General features: G+C 42.1%; 1 protein-coding gene across 4 annotated transcripts in view; it reads right to left on the reverse strand.

Annotated features, from left to right (window-relative positions):
- The window catches only part of CDH11 (cadherin 11), a 146,394-nt gene that overhangs the window by 39,015 nt on the left and 79,819 nt on the right, over positions 1 to 27,560 (reverse strand). For all 4 annotated transcript variants that reach the window (XM_070612042.1, XM_070612043.1, XM_008522966.2 and 1 more), the window contains 2 exons: positions 5,917 to 6,319; positions 1,346 to 1,640 (listed from right to left, as the gene is read on the reverse strand). In XM_070612042.1, the coding sequence (XP_070468143.1) occupies positions 1,346 to 1,640; positions 5,917 to 6,144 (523 nt within the window). In that variant the 5' untranslated portion in view covers positions 6,145 to 6,319. The remainder of the gene's footprint in view (positions 1 to 1,345; positions 1,641 to 5,916; positions 6,320 to 27,560) is intronic.

Genomic DNA, 27,560 nt, shown 5'->3' on the forward strand with positions numbered 1-27,560 from the left:
GCAAGAAATGGCTCAGGGTGGCTCTTGTAAAGTATGAGAAGAGTGTGACTTTCCTGGAGATGGAGAAGGAGATTTTCTTTTAGCATCACGGGCTCTACATGCAGAGTGGAAGGAGCTTAGGGCTCTAGGCTCACTTCTGCTTCTAATTTTCTTGAGCAGCTTGATTCCCATTCTTGCTGCTTGGTTTTCTCATCTGTAAAATGGGTGGCTTGGCCCTGGTGATCCTTAACTTCATTTGGACTCTAAATCTCTGATTCATATAACCAGACTCAATCTGTGATCCGAATAGCCCTTCTCACTGTCTGAAAGGCAAACTTTTCTTAACATGAGGCATGTTTCTCAAAAGATCACAACTACATGCATTCTATAAAGCAAAATGAAATTCATTGCCAGGAAAAGGTGGCTAATTGAAGAAATCTTTCAGAGAATTATCCTCCAACAATGCAATGTGTCTTTCTGCATAATAAAAAGACATACCTACTTCTGAGTTATTCTAATAGATGGTGACATAGTGTCATGGGTAAGTGTTATTCTGGATCCACTTAATAGCTCATATGACTTTAGATAAATGAGTTAACCTGTTTCTGGCTTGGGTTTCCCATCTACAAAATATGTCAGATAGGACCTTCCTCATTGCAACGATGAATCATTGCAAAAATTAAATGCTAATAGTGCATGTAAATCATTAAGTAGCATGATGCCTACACAAAAAAATATTACCATTACTATTACTTATTGAACATCAACATGTGCTAGTGACTGAATGCGTATTGTTTCTAATCCTGCAAGACCAGAAATTGTTATTCTCTTTCTACAGAGTAAGAAACTAAGGCTCAGAGAACAGACATAACAGTTTCCAAGTCACACAGTGACATGCACCAGACCAGAATGATCTGGATTCAATCATGTTCTTTCCTCTCTTCCATACTTCCTCAAATTTTGTATGTTTAGATTTTTTTTTTTTCCTTTGGTGAGGAAGATTTGGTCAGCTAACTTCTGTGCCAACCTTCCTCTATTGTGTGTGTGGGACACCGCCACAGCATGGCTTGATGAGCTGCATGTAGGTCCACAGCTAGGATTCGAACCTGTGAACCCCGGGCTGCCAAAGCGGAGTGCATGAACTTAACCACCATGCCACCAGGCTGGCCATGTATGTTTAGATTTTAAAACCTCAGGTCCATTTTAAATATTCAAAATTTCAGCTACACAAATGAAATTTTTTTGTTTTTTTTTTTTTTGCCAAAGAACATATAGCATGAGCTCTCCTTCTTGATTTGGGAGTACGGGCACCAGCTCAGCCACCTGCAGAGACACCAGGCAGAGTGGGTCTTCCCACAGTACGCACCCACGTTGGACCTCTCGGGCACGTTGGCATGGTAGGTCTCGTGTAAGAACTCAGGAGGGTTGTCATTAATGTCCTGGACCTTGACGATGAATTCTGAGGGAGGCTCCAGCGGCCGGTTGGTGTCTCTGTCCACTGCTTGAGCCATCAGCGTGTACTGGGCTCGCTCCTCTCGGTCCAATGTCTTGGTGGCATGAATGTTCCCTGATTTATCATCAATTACAAAAATGGTTCCGGCTCCTTCACCTGAGAGAATGTATTTAATGTTCCCATCACCAGAGTCAATATCGGAATGAAGCTGGAAAAAGAGAAATGGAGATTTGTAATTCCATGAGGGATGCAATGGGGGGGCAGAGACTCACTTACATGCTTTTTGCTACAATACACACACACACACACACACACACACCCCCCATGAGAGCAGGCATTCTCATACCATTTTACAAATGAAGAAATAGAATCTTAGAGAAGTTAATTGCCTTGGCCAAGGTCACACAGCCAGGGAACAGTGAAGCCAGCGTCCAAACATTTTTTTTTTAATTCCAAGATTCATACTCTCTCTCCCCCTCTCCTATTATATATGCACACATACAAAATATGCATACAGAGTTATTTTGAAAGAAATACATTCATATTTGTATATTTAAATTATATATAAATATATAAGATTCTTATAAATAAAATAGAATAAAAATAAACATTCATGCAATAAGTCAGTCTTCTCAGTTCTGATTCTCATTCCTTCATTTTCACTGCTCAGAGACAACTGCTATTACCAGTTTCTTGTGAATCTCTGGGAAATATACTATGCATGTGCAAGAATATCTATCCAGATAAACAAGTGTCCTAGTGTATTTTTATGCAATAAAGTACCATAGTGCACACATCACTCTTCACCTCTGTCTTCCTACAACAATAAACTCAGGTGAGCCTTCCACATTGGTCCATGAAGATCCACCTCATCCACTGTATGGATGGTATCATCATTTCTCTTAGCAGTCCTCTTCCAAAGGACACTAAACTTGTTTCCTGGCTTTTGTTCCTACAAACAATTCATTGATCAGACCTTTCCAGAAGACTTACTGTGTGGCACCCTGGGAATGACACTGGGGGATGCAGCCTGCGTGGAAGAAGCTCCCATTCTAACCATAAAGCATGAGGTGGGTGGGATGGGCTGATATAGATGTAGTTTCTTAGACAGTAGAAAGAAGCTTAAATGTCCTTAGGTTTTTCACTTTCTTTGACAAAACCCAGAGAAAAAATGGTACTTGACTAAATTCACACTTGGCAGGGCCAGGAAATCAGCCAGGTCCTCCTCTAAGCAACCATCCTGTGCCTTTCTGCCTTCCCTCTGCTGTGTGTTTCATAACATGGAACTCTCCCAAAGACCACGTCCAATTTTCCTGTAGCAAGAAATTCCTCACCCTCCCTTGTCGTCCAAGCTCAATGTCTGCAGCTTTCATCTTAATCTGAGTTCCTCTGCCCTCATTATTCCCTTCGTGGGGAAAGGGAAGCTTTCCTTTCACTGCTTTAAGAGTAACCAGGAAGATGAAAAGCCTTTGGTTCTGCCTACTACATAGGAAAATCCAGCATAAATTAAAACTCTTTAGCTTATTATTATTGTATAATAATATTATTATATAACAGTTATTATATTATTTTACACTTACTATCATCAATGCCATTTTAATATTAATATGATTAATGCCATTTTAATTATTATTGTTATGAAACCAAGGCTTAGAGAACTTGCCCAGAGTCACAAAACAAGACTGAACACATTGCTTTTTAAAAATTTTTGTATTGTTTCAATTTCCCAAAAAATATTTAATTGATCTGCAGTGTCCCAATGAAGGATCAAATACTTCAGCTCAGGGGGATGCCTGTAGGTACAAATTACCGAGGCCATTTTGACTCTAGTCTACTGTGCTTCTCAGGAAAAGAAAAAGAAAAGCACACTTTCTCTCATTTCCTTCAAAACTTGTTATGCATAACAAGCTATGTGCTGTCATTAAATTATGCTAAGATTTCTTATGAATAAGGTCATTCTGAGTAAAATATAAGGTTATTTGATGGCCTCCGACGAATCAATAGCGTTGCCCCCATCTTCACACAAGTTTCCATAGTGAGGGCAGGATCCTTGTACCCTACTCTGCTTTCACCCCACCCATCAACAATGGTTTGTACGTGTTCATTTTTCCTGCCTCAGACCTGGCAAAAGCTAGGGGCTCAGCCTTGTGCATGAGCAACAAGGAAGGAAATGAAATGCTGACTTTAATGAGAGTGCCCAGACAAATGTGTCTAGGGTCCTTCATGTATTACATATGAATTTGGCAAGTCTCTTGGGAATTAAACAGAAATTTCATGATCAACCGAATAACTAGAAGATTTCATAAATATGCTCCTCCTTATCTTTTTCTTGTTTTCAGATTTGCAAGTTGGATATAAATTCCCTTTTTTCCCTCTCCAATAAAGATGTTCTATACAACTGACAATGGTATTTATTAGGTTCCACACGGAATTCAGTTTGGGAAATCACTCGATGCTATCAATGGATCCTGTTGCTGAGGTGTACACAGCCAATTTCTAACTCCGAAGACTGATGGCTTCTCCTCTGCATAGCACAGCGTGACACAGCACGCTTCCTGCAAGAATCCTGAAAAGTCTCTGGGTTGCCAAATCCCACTTTTTCAGAGCATCTTAAATCATTCAACCTTGAATGTCGTCAATCAAAAGTGATTAAGGAACAAGTCATCAAGTCTATTCCCTTATTCGCGGGGAACCATAGGTCAGCATTATCTCAAAAGGAAGATCCATAGCATCCAACCACTTTCTTTCCTTTCCCCCCATCCAACTTCACACCAGACTCATTCTCCCGTGCTTAGATTTTAAAGGTCACTCACTACTTCCCTTTTTCTCCCCTACTCTCCCTGTTAGTAGGCATGACAACTGCTTGTTCCACAGAGATGCTGAAATGCCTTTCCAGGCCCCGTCTCTTCTGCAACCCCCACCCTAATACACAGGCTGTTCCCCACTGAGAAAGTCTCCACGGCAGAAGTCCCATTTTCTCAAAACAATTCATGCACGGCTCTCCACATTGTTCAAGCTACTGCAGTCCCTGCCACGGCTGAGGTTTCTTCTTCCTCTCTGGGCACAGAGCCCATCTCCTCGATGCAGGGAATTCTGAGTGCTAATTATTTCCCTGTGCTCCCATTTCCCAAGTCTCCCCCTATTTTGGGCATAATCTTTCCATTTTGGTATGAATGAATGAAATTCCTTTGATATACTTCTTCAGAAAGACACTTTCCCAGCCCTGAACAATATTACTGCAAAGCTAATATGAACCCTCTCCAAATATGTCAATTTCATAAATATGGGATGCTGTTCTCATGTTAAAGAGCAATTGACACAACTTTGTTTGAATCTCTGAGGCTCAGAAATTAGCACCCCTCAAATCTATTCCCTTTCCCCCTTCACTGGAAAATTCTGCTCATCTTTCAGGTCACAGTTATTATCATGTTCTCCACGAAACTTTCTTTTATCCTTCCCAAAGGTTACAATGCAACCATATCGAATTTACCATGTAAATTCATAATGACTTGTATTGAATTTCTTCATTATTCTATTCCTCATTTTGGTTTTTTTTTTTCATTGCTTAGGTGAATGTCTCTTTTCTACTAATTTCTGAACTCTTTGAGATCAGGGAAAATTCTACCCCGGTTTACCATTTGCCCAGCTCTGCACCTGCACATAGCAGGCTTTCCTTGTTATGTATGTGAATACCTACCTCCTTGTAGTTAACGTCACTATCATCTGAAAGATGGTTGCATGTTTTACCATAAATGATAGTGGGCACACATTTTTTCAAACATACTTTAGACTCTCCAAATTTGCACTATTTTGTAGTAGGTACACGGACAAGGCAACATTGAGCAGTGCTATGATTCTCAAGCCATCCAAACAGGGTGTTGCCATCCCTAAGCCAAAGCAGACAAACTCCCACCCATTCTTATGACACAGCCATTCATCTCATCCAGTATTCAGAGGCTTCCCCAAAGCTAGGCTCAGCACCAGGCCCTGGGGACACAAGGATGACACCATTCCTGACAACAAGTAGCTTCAGGTCCAGTGAGGGAGACAGACAAATAAATAGACATGTGTAATACAAAAAGGAAGGCTATGATAAAAAGGGTACACAGTGTTATGAGGACACAAAGGCGGGGTATCCATGTTGGGGTTAGGGTGTGGTCAGAGAAATGCCTCCAGTTGGAAAATGGTTAAATAAATAATCATCATTTGAATTCAGGAGACCATTGTGCAGCCATTAAAGAAGGGAACTTTTATGCTATAACATTAAGTGGAAAATAGGTGTTCTTAACATGTCTATGTTAACATATTATGGATAGGTTTATTAACTGGGGGGAAAAAAGGTTGGAAGGATGTGTGAACAATGATTTTGTGGATTTTATTGGATGGGCAGAGCACTGGTGTTTTCCCTTCTAGATTTTCTGGCCATGCCTTCCTACTGGAATGGTAGAGGGAGACAAGTAGGTAGTGAATAACAGCAGCCTTACCCTGCCCACGAGCACGGGGTCAGGCCCGGTGTACTCCTCTATCACAAAGAACTGGTTCCAGACCCAGCCTCTCTTGGAACGCTGCAGCACCTGGCCCTCCTTGCCCTTCTCGTGGTGTCCGTGGAACGAGGGTCGCAGGTGGCTCCGCCGCTCCGTGGCAAAGGCCTGGCTGTGGCACAGCATGCCCAGGCACACCAAGGCGGCTTGTAAACAATAGTTCTCCTTCATTTTTGGTTACGTGGTAGGCACAGGAGAATGCGGCTGTCACCCCTTCTTCCACCAACCGTGAGGTGTTGCGGCCGATGATGGCCTCCCAGACGCGTCACACAGACCTCTCTTGGAGTGGAATGTCTCTGCTCGCTGAGCACATCACGTCAGGCCTGCCCACTTCCCCAGGCGGCTTCTACAGGCAGAGAGAAAGGTCAGATGAGGCGCAGGCTGCATCCCCACTGCATTTCAATTTCATGCTGTAAACAGTGACCCACATGACACCCCGTGAGCACTTCACTTTGGGTAGTGAGGAGGGAGACGTGATTTAAGAAATAGTCTCTGCTTTCTCGTAGCTTACACATGCTGGGTGAGATACACACACATGGAGACCCTTCAAGGCCTATAAGAAGACAAAATGTGCTGTGCAATTCACAAGCTTAGGTCTCACTGGCTGTTTAACCACTTACTACATATGGGTTTGGGTGAGCTAACTGACTTCTCTGAGCTCAGCTTGCTCATTTTTGAAATGAGGATGAGAATTGTACCCACTGCCTCCTCAACATGGGGATTAAATGAGTAATTCCCCTAAGTCTCTCAGAACAATGCCTGGTACACTGTCAGCACTCCATATTTATCTGTTATTATTATTAATCTTAATTGTGCTTGGGTATGTTTTTGTAATTAGGGCATTATGGGAATCCAGGAGAAGAACATCTAATTGATGGGGATTGAGGATGCAGATGGCAGCGTGGGGGCAGTTAAAGGAAACTTCCAAGAGGACAGGATGGCTAGGCTCAACCCTGAAGTGAGCATCACTGTGAGAAGAAGGGAGTAGATGAGATGTCCATGCAGAAAGATCAGCATGCCACAAGCCCAGAGCTGGTCACAAGCACAGCATGTCTCAAGACATCCAGCATCACTGGAGGGTATACAGAAGGAGGATGGCAGCAATGGATCCTGCTAGAGAAGGGAGGTCTCGGAAAATCCTGAGAAACCACTGGTGGTCACAAAAACATTTTTAAGTGAAATAATGGGTCAAGTTCTCATTGGTGGACCAATGAAGGCTATAGTCTCAATTCAATTCAATTCAATTCAATTCAATTCAACATGAGCAAGATGTGCTCTTGCTTGGTCAAAGGTCTACACAAGAAGCCAAAGATCCTACCTTAATCTGTAAGTCTTACAAAGGATATTTTACAAACTCTGTCCAGCCAGGAGAAGTGAAATAAAACACCATGTGCTATCAACTTGTCCAAAAGTCTTGTTTTTCCGTGTGTCCAGCCATGACTCAGCTACTCATCAATAGTAAGGATGAGCAGCTACCACCTTTCCATACACCTTACACGTTTCTGACCTATAGTCACTCTAGTCCTCTCTCCAGTGCTCTGGCTCTTCTCTCTAGTCCTTAACTCCTGTCTTAGCTTCTTGGACTTATTCACTGGACTTAGTAATTCTGGTGCTAGAAACTTTATTGTCCCCAAAGAACTTCTGTTGCTTGCTTCCCTCTCTTAGCACCTCACACTTTCTTCTGGACAATCATCCTCACCCCCTGGAGTGCCACCCAGACTCCAGTTGGAGCTCCAGCTCCCAGAACCAGACAAGCCTCATTACTATATCCATCACCAATAGGAGGGAATTGCAGAAACTTGTTGGGCATGGAGGATAACACACTGATATTGAGGATGACAGTTCAGCACTGGTGGGTATAAATGAAATTGGTGAGTGTCCTGAGAGTTGCAGGAATAAAAAGCATCATCAAATTCTTAGCAATCTACTTTGGATAAAGTGGTGGGGGGGAAAAGGGAACATGAAGGAGAAAGTATGGATCTTTGCATAATGGAATGTACCTAGATTTGGAGATCAGATAGACCTGGATTGGAATACCACTTCTATATCTTACAATATGGATGACCTTGGCATGCCACTCAGGCCCTCTGAACCTCCAGGGTATCATCTGAACAAAGGGGATGACAAGAACTGCTGCATGTATCAGGCTGGACCCAGAGTGGGCACCGGGCACACTGGCTCACTCCCTCCCTTCCCAGAATGCCACAATCCAAGCCTGTGGAATCTCACTCAGCAGAGGGAGGTGCTCTTGCCTTACAGATGGAGATTCCCAGGAGAGAGTGGTGAAGTGCTTTCTCTAAAAAAGGAATTGAGGAACAAGAGTGACCTGGGGATACCATAGCCATCTGGCCTCAGTAGTCTAGAAAATAAGGGAATTGGTGGAATTCTAATTTGTTGGTAGAGAACCCCTTCCTTTCTGATGGTCTTTGACTTTACCAACCCAAGCCTTTCTGCTTCCTTTGTAATATGGAATAATGGCATCTGGGGCGGCCACAGATGTACAGTTAATTTCAGGTGTCTATCATTGCCCCAATACCACTCCATGATGTATTCTGTTAGTCTCTTTTCAAGGCATGGGGGTTTAATACTCGTTGTATACAGACACTTTGGGATATGTAAAGGGCTACGTGGAAGAAAGAGGAAGATTAAAAAGGCAGTGTCATCATTTAACAGCTTCACCCTCAGACTCGGGCATATTAATAATACATCAAATGCTGTTTCTTGCAAGCCAAACTAACAGTGCGGAAGGAGCACAGGGAGGAACCCAGGAGGGGTTAGATCCTAAAATGAGGCAACGTGAAGCAACAAGAAGATCCCCAGGCTTAAGTCAGGAAGCTGAGGATAGGGTCAATAATCTGCTATTAGCTTATCGTGGCAGCTCACCAGTTTCCCTCTTGGTGGCTCTGCCTCATTCTCTGTAATGTGAAGCCACTGGGTGACACTTTCTACAAGCAGCTCCCAGCCTCATATTCATGGTTGGAGTTCTGGTGAGAGATGGTGGGGCATTTCTTCTGATTCATATGCCATCTCCTGACTAGACTGGATGCCTCTTAATGGGTGGGATTATATCTTATTCACAATTACATGTTCAGGGCCTGAGCTCTTCAAAGGTGAAGCAGGCCATCAATAAGAGTTGAATGTAAGATTTGAACCACATACTTCACATTCAAACTTGACATTGCCACCACAGAATCTCAAGAAGAAGAAATAACAAGGAAAGAGCATATGGTACAACAAGATCTCTGCCCATTTTACACCATGCCAAGTATTAAGTGTTCATTCACACGGTGATAAATTATTCTTGCATATAAACTGTGAAGTGTATTTGAAAGAAAGGGTTTAATTAAAGTTGATATTTCTACACCTCTTTCTTCTGGCTGCCATTTTGCTGTAAAGCACAATTATTTTTGACACTAGAAGTGTTGAAACTAGATGACAACTTTTTTCCTTTATAAAAAAATTCTAGCTTGATACTAATGAATTTAAGAATATCCACATGACCAATAAACAATAAACCCTTGGTTGAAAAGATGAAATTATTTTCTTCTGTTGGAAAGAAGAGAAAAACCAAATTGCTTTTAAAAGTAATTCATTGGACCCATTATTTGTAAGTGCTTATATTACTAGGTAATATATATAGTTATTTTGATGATTAATCTCAGGTATGCATAAGATGAATTTTAAGACTGTTTTTTATTTATTCAATTTCAGAATGAAAATCTACTTAGCAAAACCTTTTTCCAGCCATTCTTCTAAAACTTTACAAATAGTAACCCCTCTATTAATTCCTATAACAAACATATGAATAGGTACTGTGAATATTCTTATTTTAAACGATGAGGAAACTGAGGCCCAGATAAATTAAGCAACTTGTCCAAGGTTATGCTTTTGATAAGTAGCGGAGCTGGAATTTGAACCCATGACATCTGGTTCTCCAAGTCTGTATTCCTTTTTTTTTTTAATTTTTTTTGGTGAGAAGATTCACCCTGAGCTAACATCTGTTGCCAATCGTCCCCTGTTTTTGCTTGAGGAAAGAGCCATGAGGCCAGGGCCTAGAGTCTATATTCTTAACCAGTGAACAATACCAACTCTTGTCATGTGCATGTGTTTGAAGTTCATAAGGAAATGATATGGATACTGTGATAAGAACTGTTACCTAGAAGCCACCTAAAGTAAACCACTATTAGAACCTGGTGTATATTAATAACATGACTATGATGAAAATATTAATAATAGCTAACATTTGTCCCAGGGTTTTTATCTGCCTAACTCTCTCTTGAGAGCTTTCACTGAGTTGAGTCAATAAATCTTCATAATAACTCCACAAAGTAGGAGTATTGTTGTTTCCATTTTACAGGTAAGCAGTTTTTGGCACAGGAAGATTAAGTGACTTGCCCGTGGTTACAGAGCCAGCAAGTGGAGGAGCTGCGGTATGAACCCTGGATGTTTGGTTCCAAGATCTGCATTTGTATTCGCTACAATCTGATGCGACACTGCCTCTCTAAGTGAAGACTGCTGATCGAACATAGACACATGTCCCAAGACACACACAATAGTTTTATGGTGATAATAATTTAAGTTTTGGTGGCACTGTGTGCGGGGGAGTAATACTGACTAAACCATTAAAACCAAACCAGAAAGAGGAAGACAAAGCATTTTGTAGTAATGGCCAAAGTGAAGAGGAACAAGAGGTAATTACATCAGTCCAGCAAGAACACAGTCCAACCAGGTCCTTAAACAGCACATTACACAAAAGTTTATCTTTGTCTTTTATTTTTACATATATGTATATATATATTTTTTTATTTATTATTATTTTGTTTTTGGTGAGGGAGGTTGGCCCTGAGCTAACGTCTGTTGCCAATCTTATTCCTTTTGCTTGAGGAAGATTGTTGCTGAACTAAAATCTGTGCCAATCTTCCTGTTTTGCATGTAGGATGCTGCTGCGGCATGGCTTGATGAATGGTGTGTAGGTCTGCGCCCAGGATCCAAACTGTGAACCCAGGGCTGCCGAAGGCGAGTGCGTGAACTTAACCACGAGGCTGGCCCCTTTGCCTCTTATTTATAAACTCCATTTCAGAATTTCTAAAGGTATAGGTTAAAAAAGATGTCTTCAGGGAGTTTTTTGTTTTTTAATGCTTCTAAAATCTAGAGATCTGCTCGATGTATTCAGTGGCAGAGAGTTTGCACGAATCACACATGAAAATTAATAGACCGCCCTCCTAAGAAGACCTTGACGTTGGTAATAATTAAGGAAATATATCAACTTTCTAACTGGTTTTAATAAAGACCCCAAGGCAGTTCTTGAACAATTCTTCCATATCCGCAATATACCAGGAGGTCTAAGCATTGGGGTTCCACTAAAACATATAGGAAAATTTTATTTTATGATGGGGGCATATTGCTTGGAAGGAAAAATAAATGTTGTTGAAAGTCACAGGAGTAATAACATGACAGGAAAATGGATTTGCAAAACCACCAGCTCTAAGTGGAAGGCTCGCCTCTCTATCTCGAGAGCAGATAGCCCGTCATAAGCTACTGTGCCTTGAGCATAAAACTCTCTCGCTGTGCCTGCTTTTGTCTCCGTAAAAGAAAATGACATATATGGGTGTTTAAGTATATTTGGACTCCTGCTGGAAATTGTTATTGGGTAGAGAAAGGAAGACGAAAGTGCTTCACAGAAAGCAAGCGGCTTTGGTTTTTCAGCATTCTCCTCCCCACAGAGCTGGAAGGATCAGACAGGCTGACCTGTTCTTTTCATTTCCAAGGAGCTAATTTACAGTTAAAGACAGGTTATCATTACGTTAAGAATATTACCGAGGCTCATGCCAGAACTCAAAACTCCATTCTGCACACACACATTCTGCAATATCCCCTTGTCCGGGACCTCAGGGGCCCTGCTCTCCACTCCAACAAACACAGCTTTGTAACCAATCGGATTCCATTATGCAAATTAATTCAAGCATATTTTATTCCCCGTTCAGATCTCATCACTAGGGCTCTAAGCTGGTCTCCAGTTTCAAATCAAATAACAGGAATTATGCCATGTCTGAGGAAATCACCAAGAATGAGGAAAGGAAAGGATAGTTACAATAACTATCAAATCACATTGCTTCTTCTCTGATTTCTATACTTGGAGCAAAGCATAAGCTTGGGGTAATAATCACTTCTTCTCAGGTGCAAAATACACGGCAGAGATGGCAAAATACTCATTGCATATGTTGCTCCACTTTCTAATGCCAAATTCAAATGTTAAAGTGTAAAGGAAACAGGGCTCCTTATCCATGACAGTGATATTCTCTAGGGACAAGTGAAAATTTTAAATCTGCTCCAATGTAAGTCTGAGTCTCTGCTTTTAGAGAAATAGAGAACCACAGGAATGTTAGCTTTAGAAGTGAAAGGATCACTCACTTCCTGGTGTCAGGCAGACCTGGGTCCAAATCCTGGTTCCATCACTTACAAGCTACAGAAAATCAGGCAATGATAGTAGGGATCATCCTTGATCAGGTGCGTGGTTTTTCTAGTGCTGGGTAGTACACTCAGCGTTTGGTATATATCACCACAACTGTATGTAAGTATCACTCAGATTTTATCTACAAGGAAACTGAGGCTCAGGGTACTTAAATAAATCACCCAAGGGTACACCCTGAATCACTGGCAAGGCTGCAATTCAAATTCAAGGTTATGTGGCTGCAAAAGCCATGCTTTTGCTTGACCTGGCTCCCAAACTCTGGGACTCCACATTCCTCATCTTCAAGAGAAGGAGACTGCAAGATCCATCTCAAGGACCATCTCAACCCCAGAATAGGATTTGATGTTGAAAATCATCTTTCTGAGAGGTGGATTTCATTTATTTTTAAGTATGTATGATCACTCTTGATATTCTTAGGCTCTCACAGCCACAAAGTATAGGAATCCACAAATCCCCAGGCCCAAAACATGTAGAATCATTCAGTGATTCTTTATCTCTTCAAATAATTAAATCGTCTTCAAATGGTAAGATGATCAAATGCAATGTGTGCAGTGAACAAATTCTTTGTGCTATACTCAATCTTAAGCTAGTTTTTTCTCACTGTAATATTTTTAAATGTTAATCATTAAGATGAATAAAGTATATCAACACATACAGGAAATAACGTTGTCAGCAGTGTCATCTCAGACTAGGAATAAACACTCTCTATTAATGTGTGGAAAGAGAGAGATTTTATTTTCAATTTTTCTTTTGCATGAGCTAAAATACCTGAGGGAAGATTAGGGCAAAAATCGCAGTGACAGATGCTCAACATAACGTAACGTCATTTGTGGCATCAAAGCCCTATTTGTAAATCTCCCTTCGTCTCAGAGCAGTAAATATCTATAAAGCTTTCTTTATTTGCCGCTCCTTCATTGAGCAATAACTTTTCACAGAGCCTGGCCTGGATTGGACCCTGGGGACACACACGCTGCAATGCATCTCTGATCTGCAGACTGTACTCAAACAGTGGTGACACAGTTGTCTTAGCAGATGAATGATGGTATGAGGTGATCACTGCAAACAGGACTGTGTGCAAGAGCACAGAAGAATCAGTGACCACACGTCTGCAGATAAATTTGTAACATATCACTCCTGCTCCCCGTACTTGCCTACTCTAGCCTCTTTCAAGTAAACACCTATATTCACAATCTCTAACATCTGGAGCTTCCCCTCTCACCCTGAGCCATGGCTGATTGAATCATATCTAGTCCAATGATAACCAAACCACAAACTGACCGATGATTGTTCAACCTGTGTAACCTGGTTCAAACTGATAAGCTGGGTGAATCACTTTCACTTGTGAATTTGAATGAAAGTAAACAGGAACCATTTGCCAGTTAGTGAGGGAGCAGAAACAGAAAGGTTATGAAGCACCTGGGGGATGGAGTACCACAAAGTTACATCCTATGGCCAACGTTTCAGTGAAGTCAGTTTATGAGCAAGCCAGTTAGAAATGAAATCAAACAGAAAGAAATATGGCTTCTGTCCCTGAGCACTGCCCTGTTCTCTGAACACCTTACTGGTCAAGGACTGCCCTGCACTCCAGCTGCTGTCTCTGTGGGACCCAGTCCTGCTGATCTTCTGTTCCTCAACTTCTATGTCACTTGCAATGCCCTATGCATCGGATGACAGTAAACCTCCCGTACATGAGTTAACTTGAGTGCCTTCTTTTATCATCCAACAGCAAACCTAGTAAACTATAATAATCAAGAGGAAAAAGTGAGGTGCTTCTTCTTTGGCAAGTGTGAAGTACCGTAGCTGTGGAGGTTATTTATTCAGACAGAAAATGCCTTCCTCTCTTCTGAATTTCCAAGGAACACTGAGGCAACAGGGAGGTCTCCACAACAAAAGTGAAGATGCTTGTGTCCTAGCAAAGGTTCTGTCACAGAACAGTTGTGTAACCTTTCAAAAAAGACTTCCTCCTCTAGAACTGAGTTTCTCCTTCTATAAAATAAGAGGATGGCAATAGTCTAGTAGGGATCTTCCATGTCTACAGGGAGGCTGTGCTGTGCTGAGACAGAGCAACCTTCCCTGGATGAAGGTTTCATCTCATTTAGAAGGTTCGAGTCCCAGTTGGCAGGACTGGGGACCCAACTCCAGGAGGCCCCACTTATATCAGATATAATGGGAATGGTGTCCTCTGGGAGTAGGCAATGCAGAGCCCTGCTAATGTGACAGGCCTTGAATCTCAGCATTAGGAATCAGAACTTCACCTGATGCACAATGGGAATCCATTAAGGACTCTGGTCAGGAGATTGATGGAGTCAAAGCAGTCGGAGGTATGCAGGGGAAACTGACATGAAAAATAGCAGTTCTGACAAAATGGCTGAAGGCATGGACTCAGGAGTCAACCAGGGTTAGAGGGTTAGAGATCAAGAGTTACTACTCACTAGGCATAAGATTCAACCTCTGTGAGCCTCTACACCGCCATGTTGAAAATGTGAAAAACACTCGGACCGGCCTTAAAGAGGGAGTGCTAAAATGAAATAAGATATGCATGGAGAGAACTTTGTGTAGTACTTGACATGGCCTGGCACACAGTAAGGTGATCAAGAGGATAAATTAGGAGTTTTGTTTCTTCAACAAGAACACATAAATACGTACTATAAGTCCTGGATACACTGATATAACATACAACGTACATACAACATGCAATAAGGTGCAAGCCTTACAAAGGGCTCCAGGAGACTGTCCATGAGAGGAGATGAACAAAATAATTACAACAGGGATTACTAAATGCAGGGATACAAATATATGAGGAAGATGAGATAAAGTAGGCCAGTGTTGTCCAATAGAAACATAATGAGTCACATGTATAACTTCAAATTTTCTAGAGCTTTAAAAAGTTTAAAAACATGGGGGACATTATTTTTAACAATATAGTTTATTTAAACCAGTATGCCCCAAATTGTATAATATCAATATGTAATCAATATATGAATGATTGAAATATTTTGCTTTTTCTTTTGGTCTGAAGTCTTCAAAACCTGGACATCTTAAGCTGATGACACATCTTGGTTTGGACTTGGCCACATTTCAAGAGCTCAATAGACAAGTGTGGCTAGTGGCTACCATCTAGGACAGTACAAAAGTAGAGGATTCTAGAGTATCTTGAGAGAGGAGGGTGTGTAGTCAAGGAAGACTTTCTGGAGTCATTCCAACAGTTCAGGTGAGAGGTAATACGGCTCTAAACTAGAAAAGCAAGACTCAGGTGGAGGAAAAGGGGCCGTTCTAGAAATCATGCAGATGCGGAGGGCCTTGGCAACTGGACAGACTGAGAAGGATAGAGGATGAGGGTGCAGTCCGAGGAGAGTGAGAAGACTGTGGAGCTGCCCCTGGCCCCAACCGGAGAAGGGCCTCGTTTGGGGATAGAGAGCATGAGTGTGATTTTAAACATGTTAAACTTGTGAAGCCAATGAACTGATGCTCAAGTGGAACATTCTGAGAAGACTTTGGTTCCCAAGTTCTTCCAAGAGCAGGTATTATCAGTGTTACCACTTCTGTTTCAGGTTGGGATATTTTGTTGCATTATTCAATACTAGAATCTCAGAACTGGATGAAACCATAGCTTAGACCTTCCACTGTCAGTCCTTCTTCAGTAGACAAATGGGAAAACAAATACAGAGATAAGAAACATGCAAAGCAAAAGACAAAGTGAACAAAATCTAAACTCCTCACTCTATAGAGGAAAAACGAAGAGGGAGGGAAAAGCATCAACAAAGAGAGACAATTTCTGTGGCATCTCATCTCCCCTGCCCTCTCCCCCAGGCCCCCGGCTTGAAAGCAGTCCTCCCTTTCAAACTATTTCTATGGAAACAGCCAGCCAGGTTCTAGATGGGAAAGGACATCCATAAGAGTCCAGGAGCTCCCTTTAAAGATGGTCAGTGGAGAACTGAAAGAGGAAAACCGATCTGCATATTCTCGCTGGAATCTGACATCCTGCGGAGAACCATTTTCTACAGAGTCTGTTTTTTTTTTTTTAAAGTATAAACAATAAAAGGAGGAATTATCCCAAGGTGGGCTTAGTAACTGACAAGGGCTTGATGTGGTTTTTTGAAATAATTACTACATCGAGTAGGGAGAGTGTCTCAAATCACCATTGCCAAGAGCCTTTAGAATTCTGAGAAGTCCAGCCCGTGTGACCCCAATCCACTGCTGTCCACACACATCCGTCCAGCTTAATCAGACGCTGAACAGGAGTGTGGAACGCAGAAAGTCAAGCTGCTTCCAATTATCGGAAGGTTGATTTTTATCAGAGTGTGGGTGGGCTGTTATGGAGGTCTCTTTCTAATGTCCCTCCCCCGAAACCAGGCTATCATGCTAAGAGTAGACTAAACTCTGCCACATTTTTAAATGGCTTTTTCTGTACATCCGCATATACCACAGAGGATTTTCCCCCTTATTTTTAGAAAGCAGAGACCAACAATAGCCTCATAATGATCTCATCGTGGTTTCAAATAACCCAATCTTTGAAGCCCAATTCTTTCTTTTCAAATGTATTAACGTCATATATCAAAAGTAGTGGGATTTTTAAAAAACGTTAAGCATAAAGGAAAAGTAATGGGATACAGTAAACTAGCCAAGTGCCTTGTATGTGTGCACAGCATTTTCTGAAGCACATGCCGAACACTCTCAGACACGCAGGACTTTCAAAGGCAACGTGAAGTGTCTTTTGTGGGTCTCAGATAATATGGTTCACTTAATTAGATTTTTCATAATCCGAGGTTAATCCTATTGTGAATTACAGATGTGAGTGAGTTTTGACTTGCTTGGCAGAAACATCTCTTGCTACAAATGGATTTCTGGAAAAAATATTCCTTATTTATAATTCATTATCAGAACAGTTACCCTACAGAGACCCCACCTGCCTCTCCCTCTCCCAGGTAGAAGTGACCATTTCCACTCCTCTGGATCACATTGTTCTTTTAAACAATTTAAGCAGGGCATTTTAAAAGTCTTTGCCCCTGCTTGTGTTTTCCTCTTCCCCATGATATATGAAGTTCCCTAAGATTTGGGAAGAGAGCTGACTCCTCACTGAATTCCTTGCCACTGGTACCATGATATACACAGCTGACATGGCCTCTGGTCCTCACGGAGATTAAAATATAGACCAATGTCTCTAGAACTTGGCTGCACCTTAGAATTAACTGGGGAGCCTTAAAAATCCCCTGGCTCAGGCTTTACTCCAAACCAAGTAAAATCAATGAAAACCAGGAATCCATATTTTTGAAGTTCCCAGTGGGCCAGTGTACATTCAAGATTGAGAACCACAGGTCTAGAGTTACACTATCCAATGTGGTAGCAACCTAGACACATGTAACTTTTTAAATTTAAACCATTGAAAATTAAATAAAGTGGAAAATTTACTTCCTCAATGTGCTAGTCCCATTTCAAGTGCTCAGTGGTCATTTCAATCATGGAGAAAAAGTTGTATTAGTCAGTGTTGGTCCCAGGCACTAAAACATCCTCATCTGGAGCATAAATGTCTGTTCAATGAAGGTGGACAAAGAACCTGCTCTAGGAATTCAAAGGCCTGCCACGAACTCATTGTGCAATGTCTCATCATCTAAACCTCAGTTTTCCCATCAGTGAAATGAAGGGCCGGATAAGATGGGGGGCTCTCCAGGTGTGATCGCAGAACGCCCTAAAATTCAAGGGCTAAGTGGCTACAATAGGTGGGGATGGTTAAACTGACAGGCCCCACATCCCACAGCAAACAGCACGTACAGCTAGATTCAGCAAAATGCTTCTTTGAAAAGCACTTCAGCTGCGTTAAAAAAAAAATAAAGAGGAAAAAAGAAACCACTGCTGAGATCTTGATACCTAACAGACTTGCTGTCTCAGTCCAGCGGCAGGTTAGTAAATTCCTGCTTCAGTGCCCATAATCTCCCGGTTTAGGGAGGAGGTCCCGCCTCAGGAAACTGTGGGCCCACTAACAGCTGACAACTCATTTCACCTCTCTGAATCTATTTTCTCTTACGAAAAAAAAGGACGAATGATGCCTGACCTCTCCGGCTCCCAAGTTAATTCGAGGGTTGAATGAGATAATGGATTGGGAACCTCTTTGTAAAAGCATAATGCAGACTGCCCAGGTGAGGAGAAGGATGATGAAATGCTGACAGCAGTGGCGACTTACGTTCCTCTGGGTAATTTTAAAAGTTTTGGCTTTTAACCTTGAGTAGTGTGGGTTGTAGATAAATGTAAATGACCCATTACTATTATTACAGAAAGGAGATGAGATTTCGCTCCTTTCTCTGATAGGGATATAAAATCTGCCGGATGCTGCAAATGGGTCCCTTTCACGTACATGGGCATCCTTTTGGTTTGTCCCCAGACCCAAAAGGATTCTGTAGTCGTGACTTGTTAGCTGACCTCTGATGTAGCTACTTGGCTAGGGGATAGGGTGTAGGGTGAGGAGAAGGGGGATGGCTGATTCCAACAAGGAAAGCCATGAAAATAGATCAGGGCCCCAGACTCAATAGAGGTACAGACCAATGAACGTAGGGGTGCAGGTATCTTTATGCCTTTGCGTTATCAAGTTCTTTGGATAAATACCCAGCAGTGGAATAGCTGGATCATACAGCAGGTCTATTCTTAATTTTCTGAGGAAACTCCATACTGCTTTCCATAGTGGCTGCACCAGTTTGCACTCCCACCAGCAGTGTACAAGTGTTCCCATCTCTCCACATCCTCTCCAACACTTGTTGTTTCCTGTCTTGTTAATTATAGCCATTCTGACCGGAGTGAGGTGATACCTCATTGTAGTTCTGATTTGCATTTCCCTGATAGCTAATGATGTTGAGCATGTTTTCATAGGCCTGTTGGCCATCCGTATGTCATCTTTGGAGAAGTCTCTGTTCAGATCTTTTGCCCATTTTTTTAATCGGGTTGTTAGTTTTTTTGTGGTTGAGCTGTATGAGCTCTTTGCATATTTTGTATATTAACCCCTTATCTGATACACAATAGCCAAGACTTGGAAGCAACCTAGGTGTCCGTCAAGGGACAAATGGATAAAGATGTGGTATTTACACACTATGGAATAGTACTCAGCCATAAGAAATGATGAAATCCGGCCATTTGTGACAACATGGATGGACCTTGAGGTATTATGCTGAGTGAAATAAGTCAGAGGGAGAAAGTCAAATACTGTATGATACCACTCATAAGTAGAAGATAAAAACAACGACAATCAAACACATAGCGATAGAGAATGGATTGGTGGTTACCATAGGGCAAGGGAGGAGAGGGGAGGGAAAAAGGGGTGATTAGGCTCACATGTGAGAAGATGGACTATAATTAATTTTTGGGTGGTGAACATGATGTAATCTACACAGAATTCAGAATATATTATGATGTACATCCGAAAGCTATATAATGTTATAATCCAATGTTACTGCAATTAACAAATAAATAAATAAAAAGAAAATAGAGCTACAGACCAGAAGTCCCTCTGCAGAGACCATGAACCTTTCAATTATCCTTGATGTGGGATAAGAATGGAGCAATCGTGGGGAGTGTGGACAAAGCCAGGTACCTGTCACAGGAGATGGCGTGGGCTCTCCTGACCATATGAGTTCCAATAGGTCATCTTGGCAAACTTATTTTCATCTGCTGTTGAAAATAGGAGTGAATCTCCTTTGCAGCATGGGTATTGAAGTGGCCAGTGGCGTGAGCAGCGGTTGGGGACCAGCTGCTCTTCCTGTCAGAGAATAATTCTGGGCCTCACATTAATGCCCTCAGATGAAACATTGATGCTTGGGACTTGCCTCTACCTGCACATAATTCCTCCTTCCATGAGCGACATACCTAATCTTTTTGACAATGATTAGCTTATAAGATCTCACAGAGGTATCTCACATTGGGCTGCTTCCTTTTGTTAGAAGATATTTATTGTCTGGCTGCCTTCCTACAGTTCTGTGCACCACTTGCATTTTATTACTCATTAGCACCTTCTTTAGAGGCTGAGGCAGTGAAGGATGTAGAGCAAAATTTTGTTCTAATGCAGAAAATGTTATGAGGGAGAGAAGTTTGAAAATCATGATTCATTCATTCAAGGACTATTTGGAAGAGTCAAGTAGGCTGGAGAACATCGGGGAAGGGTCGGGGCAATTCCTCCAAGGAAATGTTGAAGGAATTGGTGATGTCTGGATTGAAGAATGTAAGACCCTTGGGTGAAATACTCACTTTCTATAAATTCCAGTAATTTATGAGTTTCTTGATGGCAAAAAATGTTTCACTAAATTCACAGTATTGAATTATTGCAGAAATCCTCATCTCCACAAACATTTCTTAAGTGGTTGCTATGTGGAATAAGATCTAGCCAAGTTCTGAGCATCTCTAGAGACAAAAACTGAGACCTTTAGAGAAGAATTACGGAGAAGTTCAGCATCAAAGGTAGAAAGGCAAGAGCTTCCAAATGGGCTTTCTATGGCTTCAAATCCCATTTGCAGCGCTCACTAGCCATATGAACTCAACTGAACGCTCTGACGGTGAAGTGCCCGAGGCTCTTGTTTCCTTATCTGGACAACAGAGGCAATAACCCAAACTCCTGAAGATGCTGGAAGGAAAGGCTATAAAGGATGTGTGAAAAGCACCTAGCACAGTGCCTGCCACATAGCAGGTGCTCGGGTACGCCACCTTACGGACTGGGCTATATCAAGCAGAGGCTTAAACATTAAGAGAGGTCAAGACATACTCAGGATGGCATAGCCACTTCACAAAGAAAGGAGATAGGACCTAGGTCTTGAAGGAAATGGGTAGAATTTTGAAAGGTAGAAATGGAAGGATGGTACTGGAGCCCCCTCCTCATCCTTGTCTGAAGCCGTTCTCTGCACATCACAGGTGCATGCCTTGTTTTCCAGGAGAAGCCCAGTAGGCCATGCCAGGTTTTTCTCCCTGGGGTCTGCTCCTGCCTCTGGCATTTTTACCTACTTCTTTGGGTCCCACTTCTATCTAGGCAGAGGAGACAGTAAATGTTGCTGCCTCCTGCCTGTATTTATACCTCTCTGGTGGTGACTGTGTTCCTTCCCCAGATGGACACTCTTTGGACCCATCCAGAGTAAGAACTCTGGGATCTTGATAGTTTCTACTGCCTTAGAGTTGTTCTAGCTATACCCCCTCCCCACCCCCCCACTGACACACACAGACATGCACAATGTCCATGCCTTACCTCCCTTCCCTTCCCCACTTGGCAGCTGAGATGTCCGAGCAGGCCATATGGCTGAGTCTTTGCAAGGTGCTGCTGAATCCTGCTTCACCCTGCCTAGAGTGAACTGAACCCTCAGCTGCTACCTCATTTAAATCCTTGTGTTATATCAGCATTTCACTAGCTTGGGCATCCTCTTCAACAGATGCCCAACCCTCTTTGCTTGGATAACCCTTATGATCTTCCTGCTAAGGAGGAAAGGTTTAAGTGTTATACAGGGTGTGTCCTGGCAACTAAATTTACACACAAAAGAGGGAGCGACTTTTCAGACTGGATCTTAACTGAAAAGTGACACTACTTACTATAAATCGACCAGAGTATAGGTTTTGTGACATGAGGAGGGGACGGAGGTTTCACTTTGAGAAAACTCAGAGTGAAACACCAACGGTATCCAAACCAAAATCCAGAGAAAATGTTCCTGGGGTCATAAGAAAAAACAAGCAGACATTTTGTTAAACATACTTAAAAGGAGCAACGTCTCCTTCAGATAATTACAAGTCACACACTTGGTGCTGAGATTGAAATTTGAGCAGATAGATGAGAAAAGATACAATTTTCTTTTTCCTGCAAAGAATAATAAAGACCTTAATACAAAGATAGAATTTTTTTTTTCCCAATGAAGCCATCTTGGAACAAGAAAGCATGAGAATGAGAAGTTCAGATGAGAGCAGAATAATGACAATCCTTTCACTTCTCACTGGTTAGAGAATTTTAGATCAATTCCTTAGTGAACATGGAGAATTAAAAGTGTATATTGGAGACATCTAGACATCTTGTATAGTGGCTGAATGGGTAGCTTCAGAGTAAGTTTTGCTCTTGTTCTATTGTGTGCGGGGCTTTGGTTATCCTCAAAACAGTTCCTTTTGTTACCTTTTCAATGTCCTACACAACAAAAAACTACAGCATTTTTTAAGAGAAGATCTGGCCTCAGTGGGAGCTCACCTGGCATTTGCAGTCAGGCTTGTGGTGTGCTGAACTGACAAAACTATGTTGCCATTACCCTTGATAAACTGTCTTAATATATAGCTCATTTCTCTTGAGTTGGGTCCCATGTTAAACCAACTCTTGCTTTGCTAAGACGGGGCAGATTTCTGGCATCATCATCACAAACTTGCAAAAAGCACTTTGTGCTAGAGTGGAAAAATTTCCACTCCTGATCCTATGATTTAGGAAGGAATACTGGTTTGGAACTTAGAAAGCTCGCCTAATGTTTCAACGCTATCATCATCTTATATCAAGCCTATTGAATCATAATGGGCAAGTTATTAACTTTTGTGGGAACTAGGGTGCTAGATTTAGCAAATAAAAACACAAGGCACCAAGTGAAATTTGAATTTCAGATAAATACCAATTGTTTTTAGTGTAAGTATGTCCCATACAATTTTGGGGGGCAAACTTATACGAAAACAATTATTTGTTGTTTATCTGAAATTCAAACTTAACTGGAAGTCCTGTACTTTGTCTGACAAAGTGGAAACTCATCTCTAAAACTAAAGAACTGGATTAGGTAAACCAGTCTTCAAGCTTCAAGAGATTTTTATCCTAAATCCCAGAATCATTTTGTCTTTAAATATTTTTGCCTACTCCCCACAGAAGCAAGATCATTAGGCAGAAGAGATCATGTTAGGGGAAATGTTGAAATTTTGGAAACTTTTAACATCCAAGTAGCAGAGGTCAGAGAAAACCAAGGAAGAATCTTTGATTTCCCTGGAGAAGGAAGAGTCGGCTCTTGGATATTGACAGGTGACCTACAATGTAAAAGGCCTAAGGATGAAAGGATTATCTATAGTGCTAATTGATTGAGGAATTAGGAATAATGTTCTCTTTCATCCTCTGAGTTCACACTGGTTCTCAGAAAACAACTAATACCCAAGTCTTGGAGTCAGGATCATTTACATGAGGAGCACGCACCATGCTGGCTTAGTGAGCAACTTCCAAAGTTATTTCCGAACACAGGACTCATGGGTGCTTGTTCACACACAAACGCAAAAAAGTAATGAAAATGCACTCACCAAACATGCCTTGAGCATGAGCTTGGAACCTGGTGTTGAGCTAAGCAGAGGCAATAACAAGAAGATGCTGTCATGGTCCTCAAGCCACCAAGAGTCTCATGGTGGTGGTGACAGGCTGGGAGACAGCCCAGAAAATGGTAAATATAGTGCGAGAGGTGCTTTGATGTATCAGGAAACTGAGAGAGCTCCAAGGAGACTCACATAAACCAGGGTACAAAGATGTGGTTGATGAGGGAAGACTTACTTGATAAACCCGAATTACGTCTTGAAGTATATGAAGGAACCAGATGTTCAAGGGTAGGAATAGCAATTCAGGCAGAGGGAACAGCAGGACCAAACATCTAGGACACGAAATTAGATTCTGTGTTCAGGTAATGATAGAATTTGGGACTGTGAGAGCACAGGGATGGCTCAAGAAAGAGGAAATGTGTGTGAGGCCCAAAACAGAGGCAGGTGGTAGACCACACACGCACAAATAATAAAGAATAATTATGATGATAATGACTTCTACTCTTTGGCCAATGCAGGTGAAGAAAATGCTTAGATTCATAGCTGGAGTGGCAGCATGCAAAGATGGAAAGTCGGCAGCAAGTCACTTGACCATGCAGAGGTAGCCAAATGTCCATAATTTTGGTGTCCCTCAGTCAAAACAAAAGAATGTCTGCTTTAGTTATTTATTTTCCACCTGGACGCAGTAAGCCCTGAGAATTTGGAAGCAACAGGGTGCCTAAGACTCAGATTTAGGATGGGTGTGTGACTGCTCTGGGGGAAAAAATACAGAAAAACAACTACCTCTGTCCCACCTTCCAGGATTGGTGGGTGGGGGAGGGCTCAGGGAATAAAAGGACAGGGAAATAATCTTGTGTGGCATACCTGTGGTGTTAGACCTTGAACTGGAAGCATGAATGATGCTCAGTTGGGTGATCTGGGGATAATTATTCCTACTTGACAAATGAAATGAGAGTCAGAGAACTTAAGTTCCCCAAGTTCTGACATCAGATAAAATGACATAACCTCAATTTGACCCTGGCTACAGGAAATTAGCCCAAATAGACGTGCCAAGCGTTCTCTAAATCCCCAGCAAAAACAGCTAAAGAAAAGTGGCTCATGATATAGCAGAGGTGGTGCCTACGCAAAGAAGGAAATTAATTTCATTCTGATTTCCCTTGATCTGTACTGTATGTACCAAATCACAGCCCTCTTTGCAAAATTAAGGGCATTAGTTATCTTCCCATTCAGTCTGAGTGGCATTATACTTGCATGCAGACATTCCTGGCTAAGCCGAGGAATATCAAGTTTTTACAAAATCATTCATCAAAAGGTGAGACCTAACCCTGATTAGTGTTTCAATAAGAAGCCTAGGACTAAATAGAGAACAAGCACATGATCGCAGCGGCAATTAGGTGTCTTCTAGACAGCCACGCGTCTCCCCAGACCAATGGAGTTTGAGCAAAAGAGAAATTTTTTTTCCTTTCTCTCTCTTTTTTTCTCCCCTCCTGTGAAATGAACTGCCTTAAATAACTGATGAGGTGACAGCAAGCCCGTTAAAGAAAATGTTTGCCCATTAAGCGAAGCTTAATTAAACAGAGCACAGGCTAATCATTCTTCCATCTAAGAAGTGGCACAGCCTGGTTAAAATCACCCTTCTTGCGGGGCTTGTCTAGGAGGCCTGTGATGACACCCCACCAGACACTAGGAAAAAGCACAGGCAGACTTGAAGAAATCACACGCTATTTTGCAGAGCAATGGATGAAGCAGAGATCCACATATGCAAATAATGTTAATCACATATTAATATTTGTCTCCAGTTGTTCTCTCTTTAGATTTACTCAGAACGAGGAAGCTACATTCACTTGTTCCTTAGATGAACCATTTGAAATTACTGATAAAAGGTTTAGCTGCAGTACTTTGGGGTCTAGTGATTTAAATTCTCCGAGAGTGTACCATCATGCCCCATGATGAGGGGGATCATGTGTTCTGTTCATCATCCATCTCCTGTAGGTAGCAGGATATTGAGCACATGGGAAGCATTCAATGAATGGCTGTTGAAGAAGTACGTGAGAAAAAGACTTACATGGGACACATTCATGTCTAAAGTGGTAATCCTAGAAATGAGCTTGGATGGTATCATGGCTTGAACTGTGCCTCCCAAAAAGATGTTGAGGTCCTGACTCCCAGGATCTGTGAAGGTGACCCCATTTGAAAATAGGGTCTTTGCAGATGATCAAAATCAAGTTAAGAAGAAGCCATTAGAATAGACTTTAACCCAATATGACTCTTTTCCTCTTTATAAAGGGACATTTGGACACGGGAAACACTATTTAAAAGCCAAGGAAAGCCTCAGACTACCAGGAGAAGGAGAAAGGCTTGGCACAGGTTCTCCCTCGCAGCCCTCAGAAGAAGGCAACTCTGCCAACGTGTTGATTTCAGACTTCTGGCCTGCAACTGTGAGACAATCAATTCCCATTGTTTAAGCTGCCCAGTTCGTGGTCCTTTGTTACTATGGCAGCCCCAGGACACTAACACAGATGGGGAAGGGCAGAGTGCAGACTGAGCTAGACTAGAGAACAGCCCACCGTGATTGGTCAGTTCCTGCCTGTCACCCTCCCCCAGGACTTCTGCCCCCATGAGCTGGTGGGCACTGCAGCAGCAAAGAGCACTGAGTTCAAAGCCAACCTCTGCTCTTCCTCATCACGTGGCCTCATCTGAAAAAGAGGGGTCTAGCACACACAATACAGCACATTTCTCCTCGGCTTGTTGTGAAGATGAAGGGAGATAATTCTTGTGACGTGCTGCACACTGTTTGTGTCGTATACTAAGTGCTCGATAAACACTACCTGTTACTATTACCAGCATTAAAACCTTGGGCCCTAGAACTTAAGAGCGTTGAGGTCAATTTTACATTTCTCTGGTTTGTCACCAAAGCAGGGTGGACGTGGCTGTATCGGGACTGTCCAAATGGAGTTGGCTGGTGATGTAGGGTCCTCGGAGTCTGGTCAGCTCTCATCATCAGAAATTCACCATGGCCAGAAATTCGGGCTGTTCACACTGGCTTTAATAGGTGGTCTGACACTCCATTCCACCTCCCACCCCACCACTCACACACAATTTATCAAGAGGAGGCATTGGAATCTGCAAAGACCTGGCCCTGCTGGAACTGACCTTGGGGGCCTGAAGGTCAGCAGGGTGAGCGAGGTGCTGGGAGGTGGACTGCTGGGCTGCAATGGCAGTGACCTCAGTTATGCTGCTGGGAGCCCAGATGATGGCGTGGGCCCTGACTCTGATTAACGCTTCAGTGTGTCCAGGGCTTTGTGAACACTATCTTATTTACTCTTCACAACAACTCAATAAGGCAGGTATTACCATCTTGATTTTACAAACGAGGGAAGTGAGGTTCATAAGACCTTTGCTCTCTCGGGGCAAAGTCACGAAGCACATTGGTAGCTGATGTTCAAACCCAGTGGAACCACAGTGCTGTCACAGCTAGCCATTATACTCCGCTGCCTGCTGGCATCTGCTGCATGGTCTCTGCTAGAAAGTTGCTCTCAGTGGGCGCTTCCTAATATTTAAATCAGATTGAAGACTGTATTATCAAACCCGTCTGCCGATAGTTTATAGCAACATACTTAAAAAGGCGTAAATGCTTTTCGAATACCAGTAGTATGCGTCCTTAATTTTCTGTATTGTTTATGAAATGTCTGGAGTGGAGCAATCGCAATAATAATTCATACTTTATAGCACTTGGTAATTTACAAAGGGCTTTCCCAAACATAAGCTCATTTTACACATCAGCCGACCAAGGTAAGGGTTATTATCGTCTCATTTTATTGATGGAGGAAAAAGGAATAAGTCATCC

The sequence above is a fragment of the Equus przewalskii genome, chromosome 3, assembly GCF_037783145.1.
Source record: "Equus przewalskii isolate Varuska chromosome 3, EquPr2, whole genome shotgun sequence".
Lineage (NCBI taxonomy): Eukaryota > Metazoa > Chordata > Mammalia > Perissodactyla > Equidae > Equus > Equus przewalskii.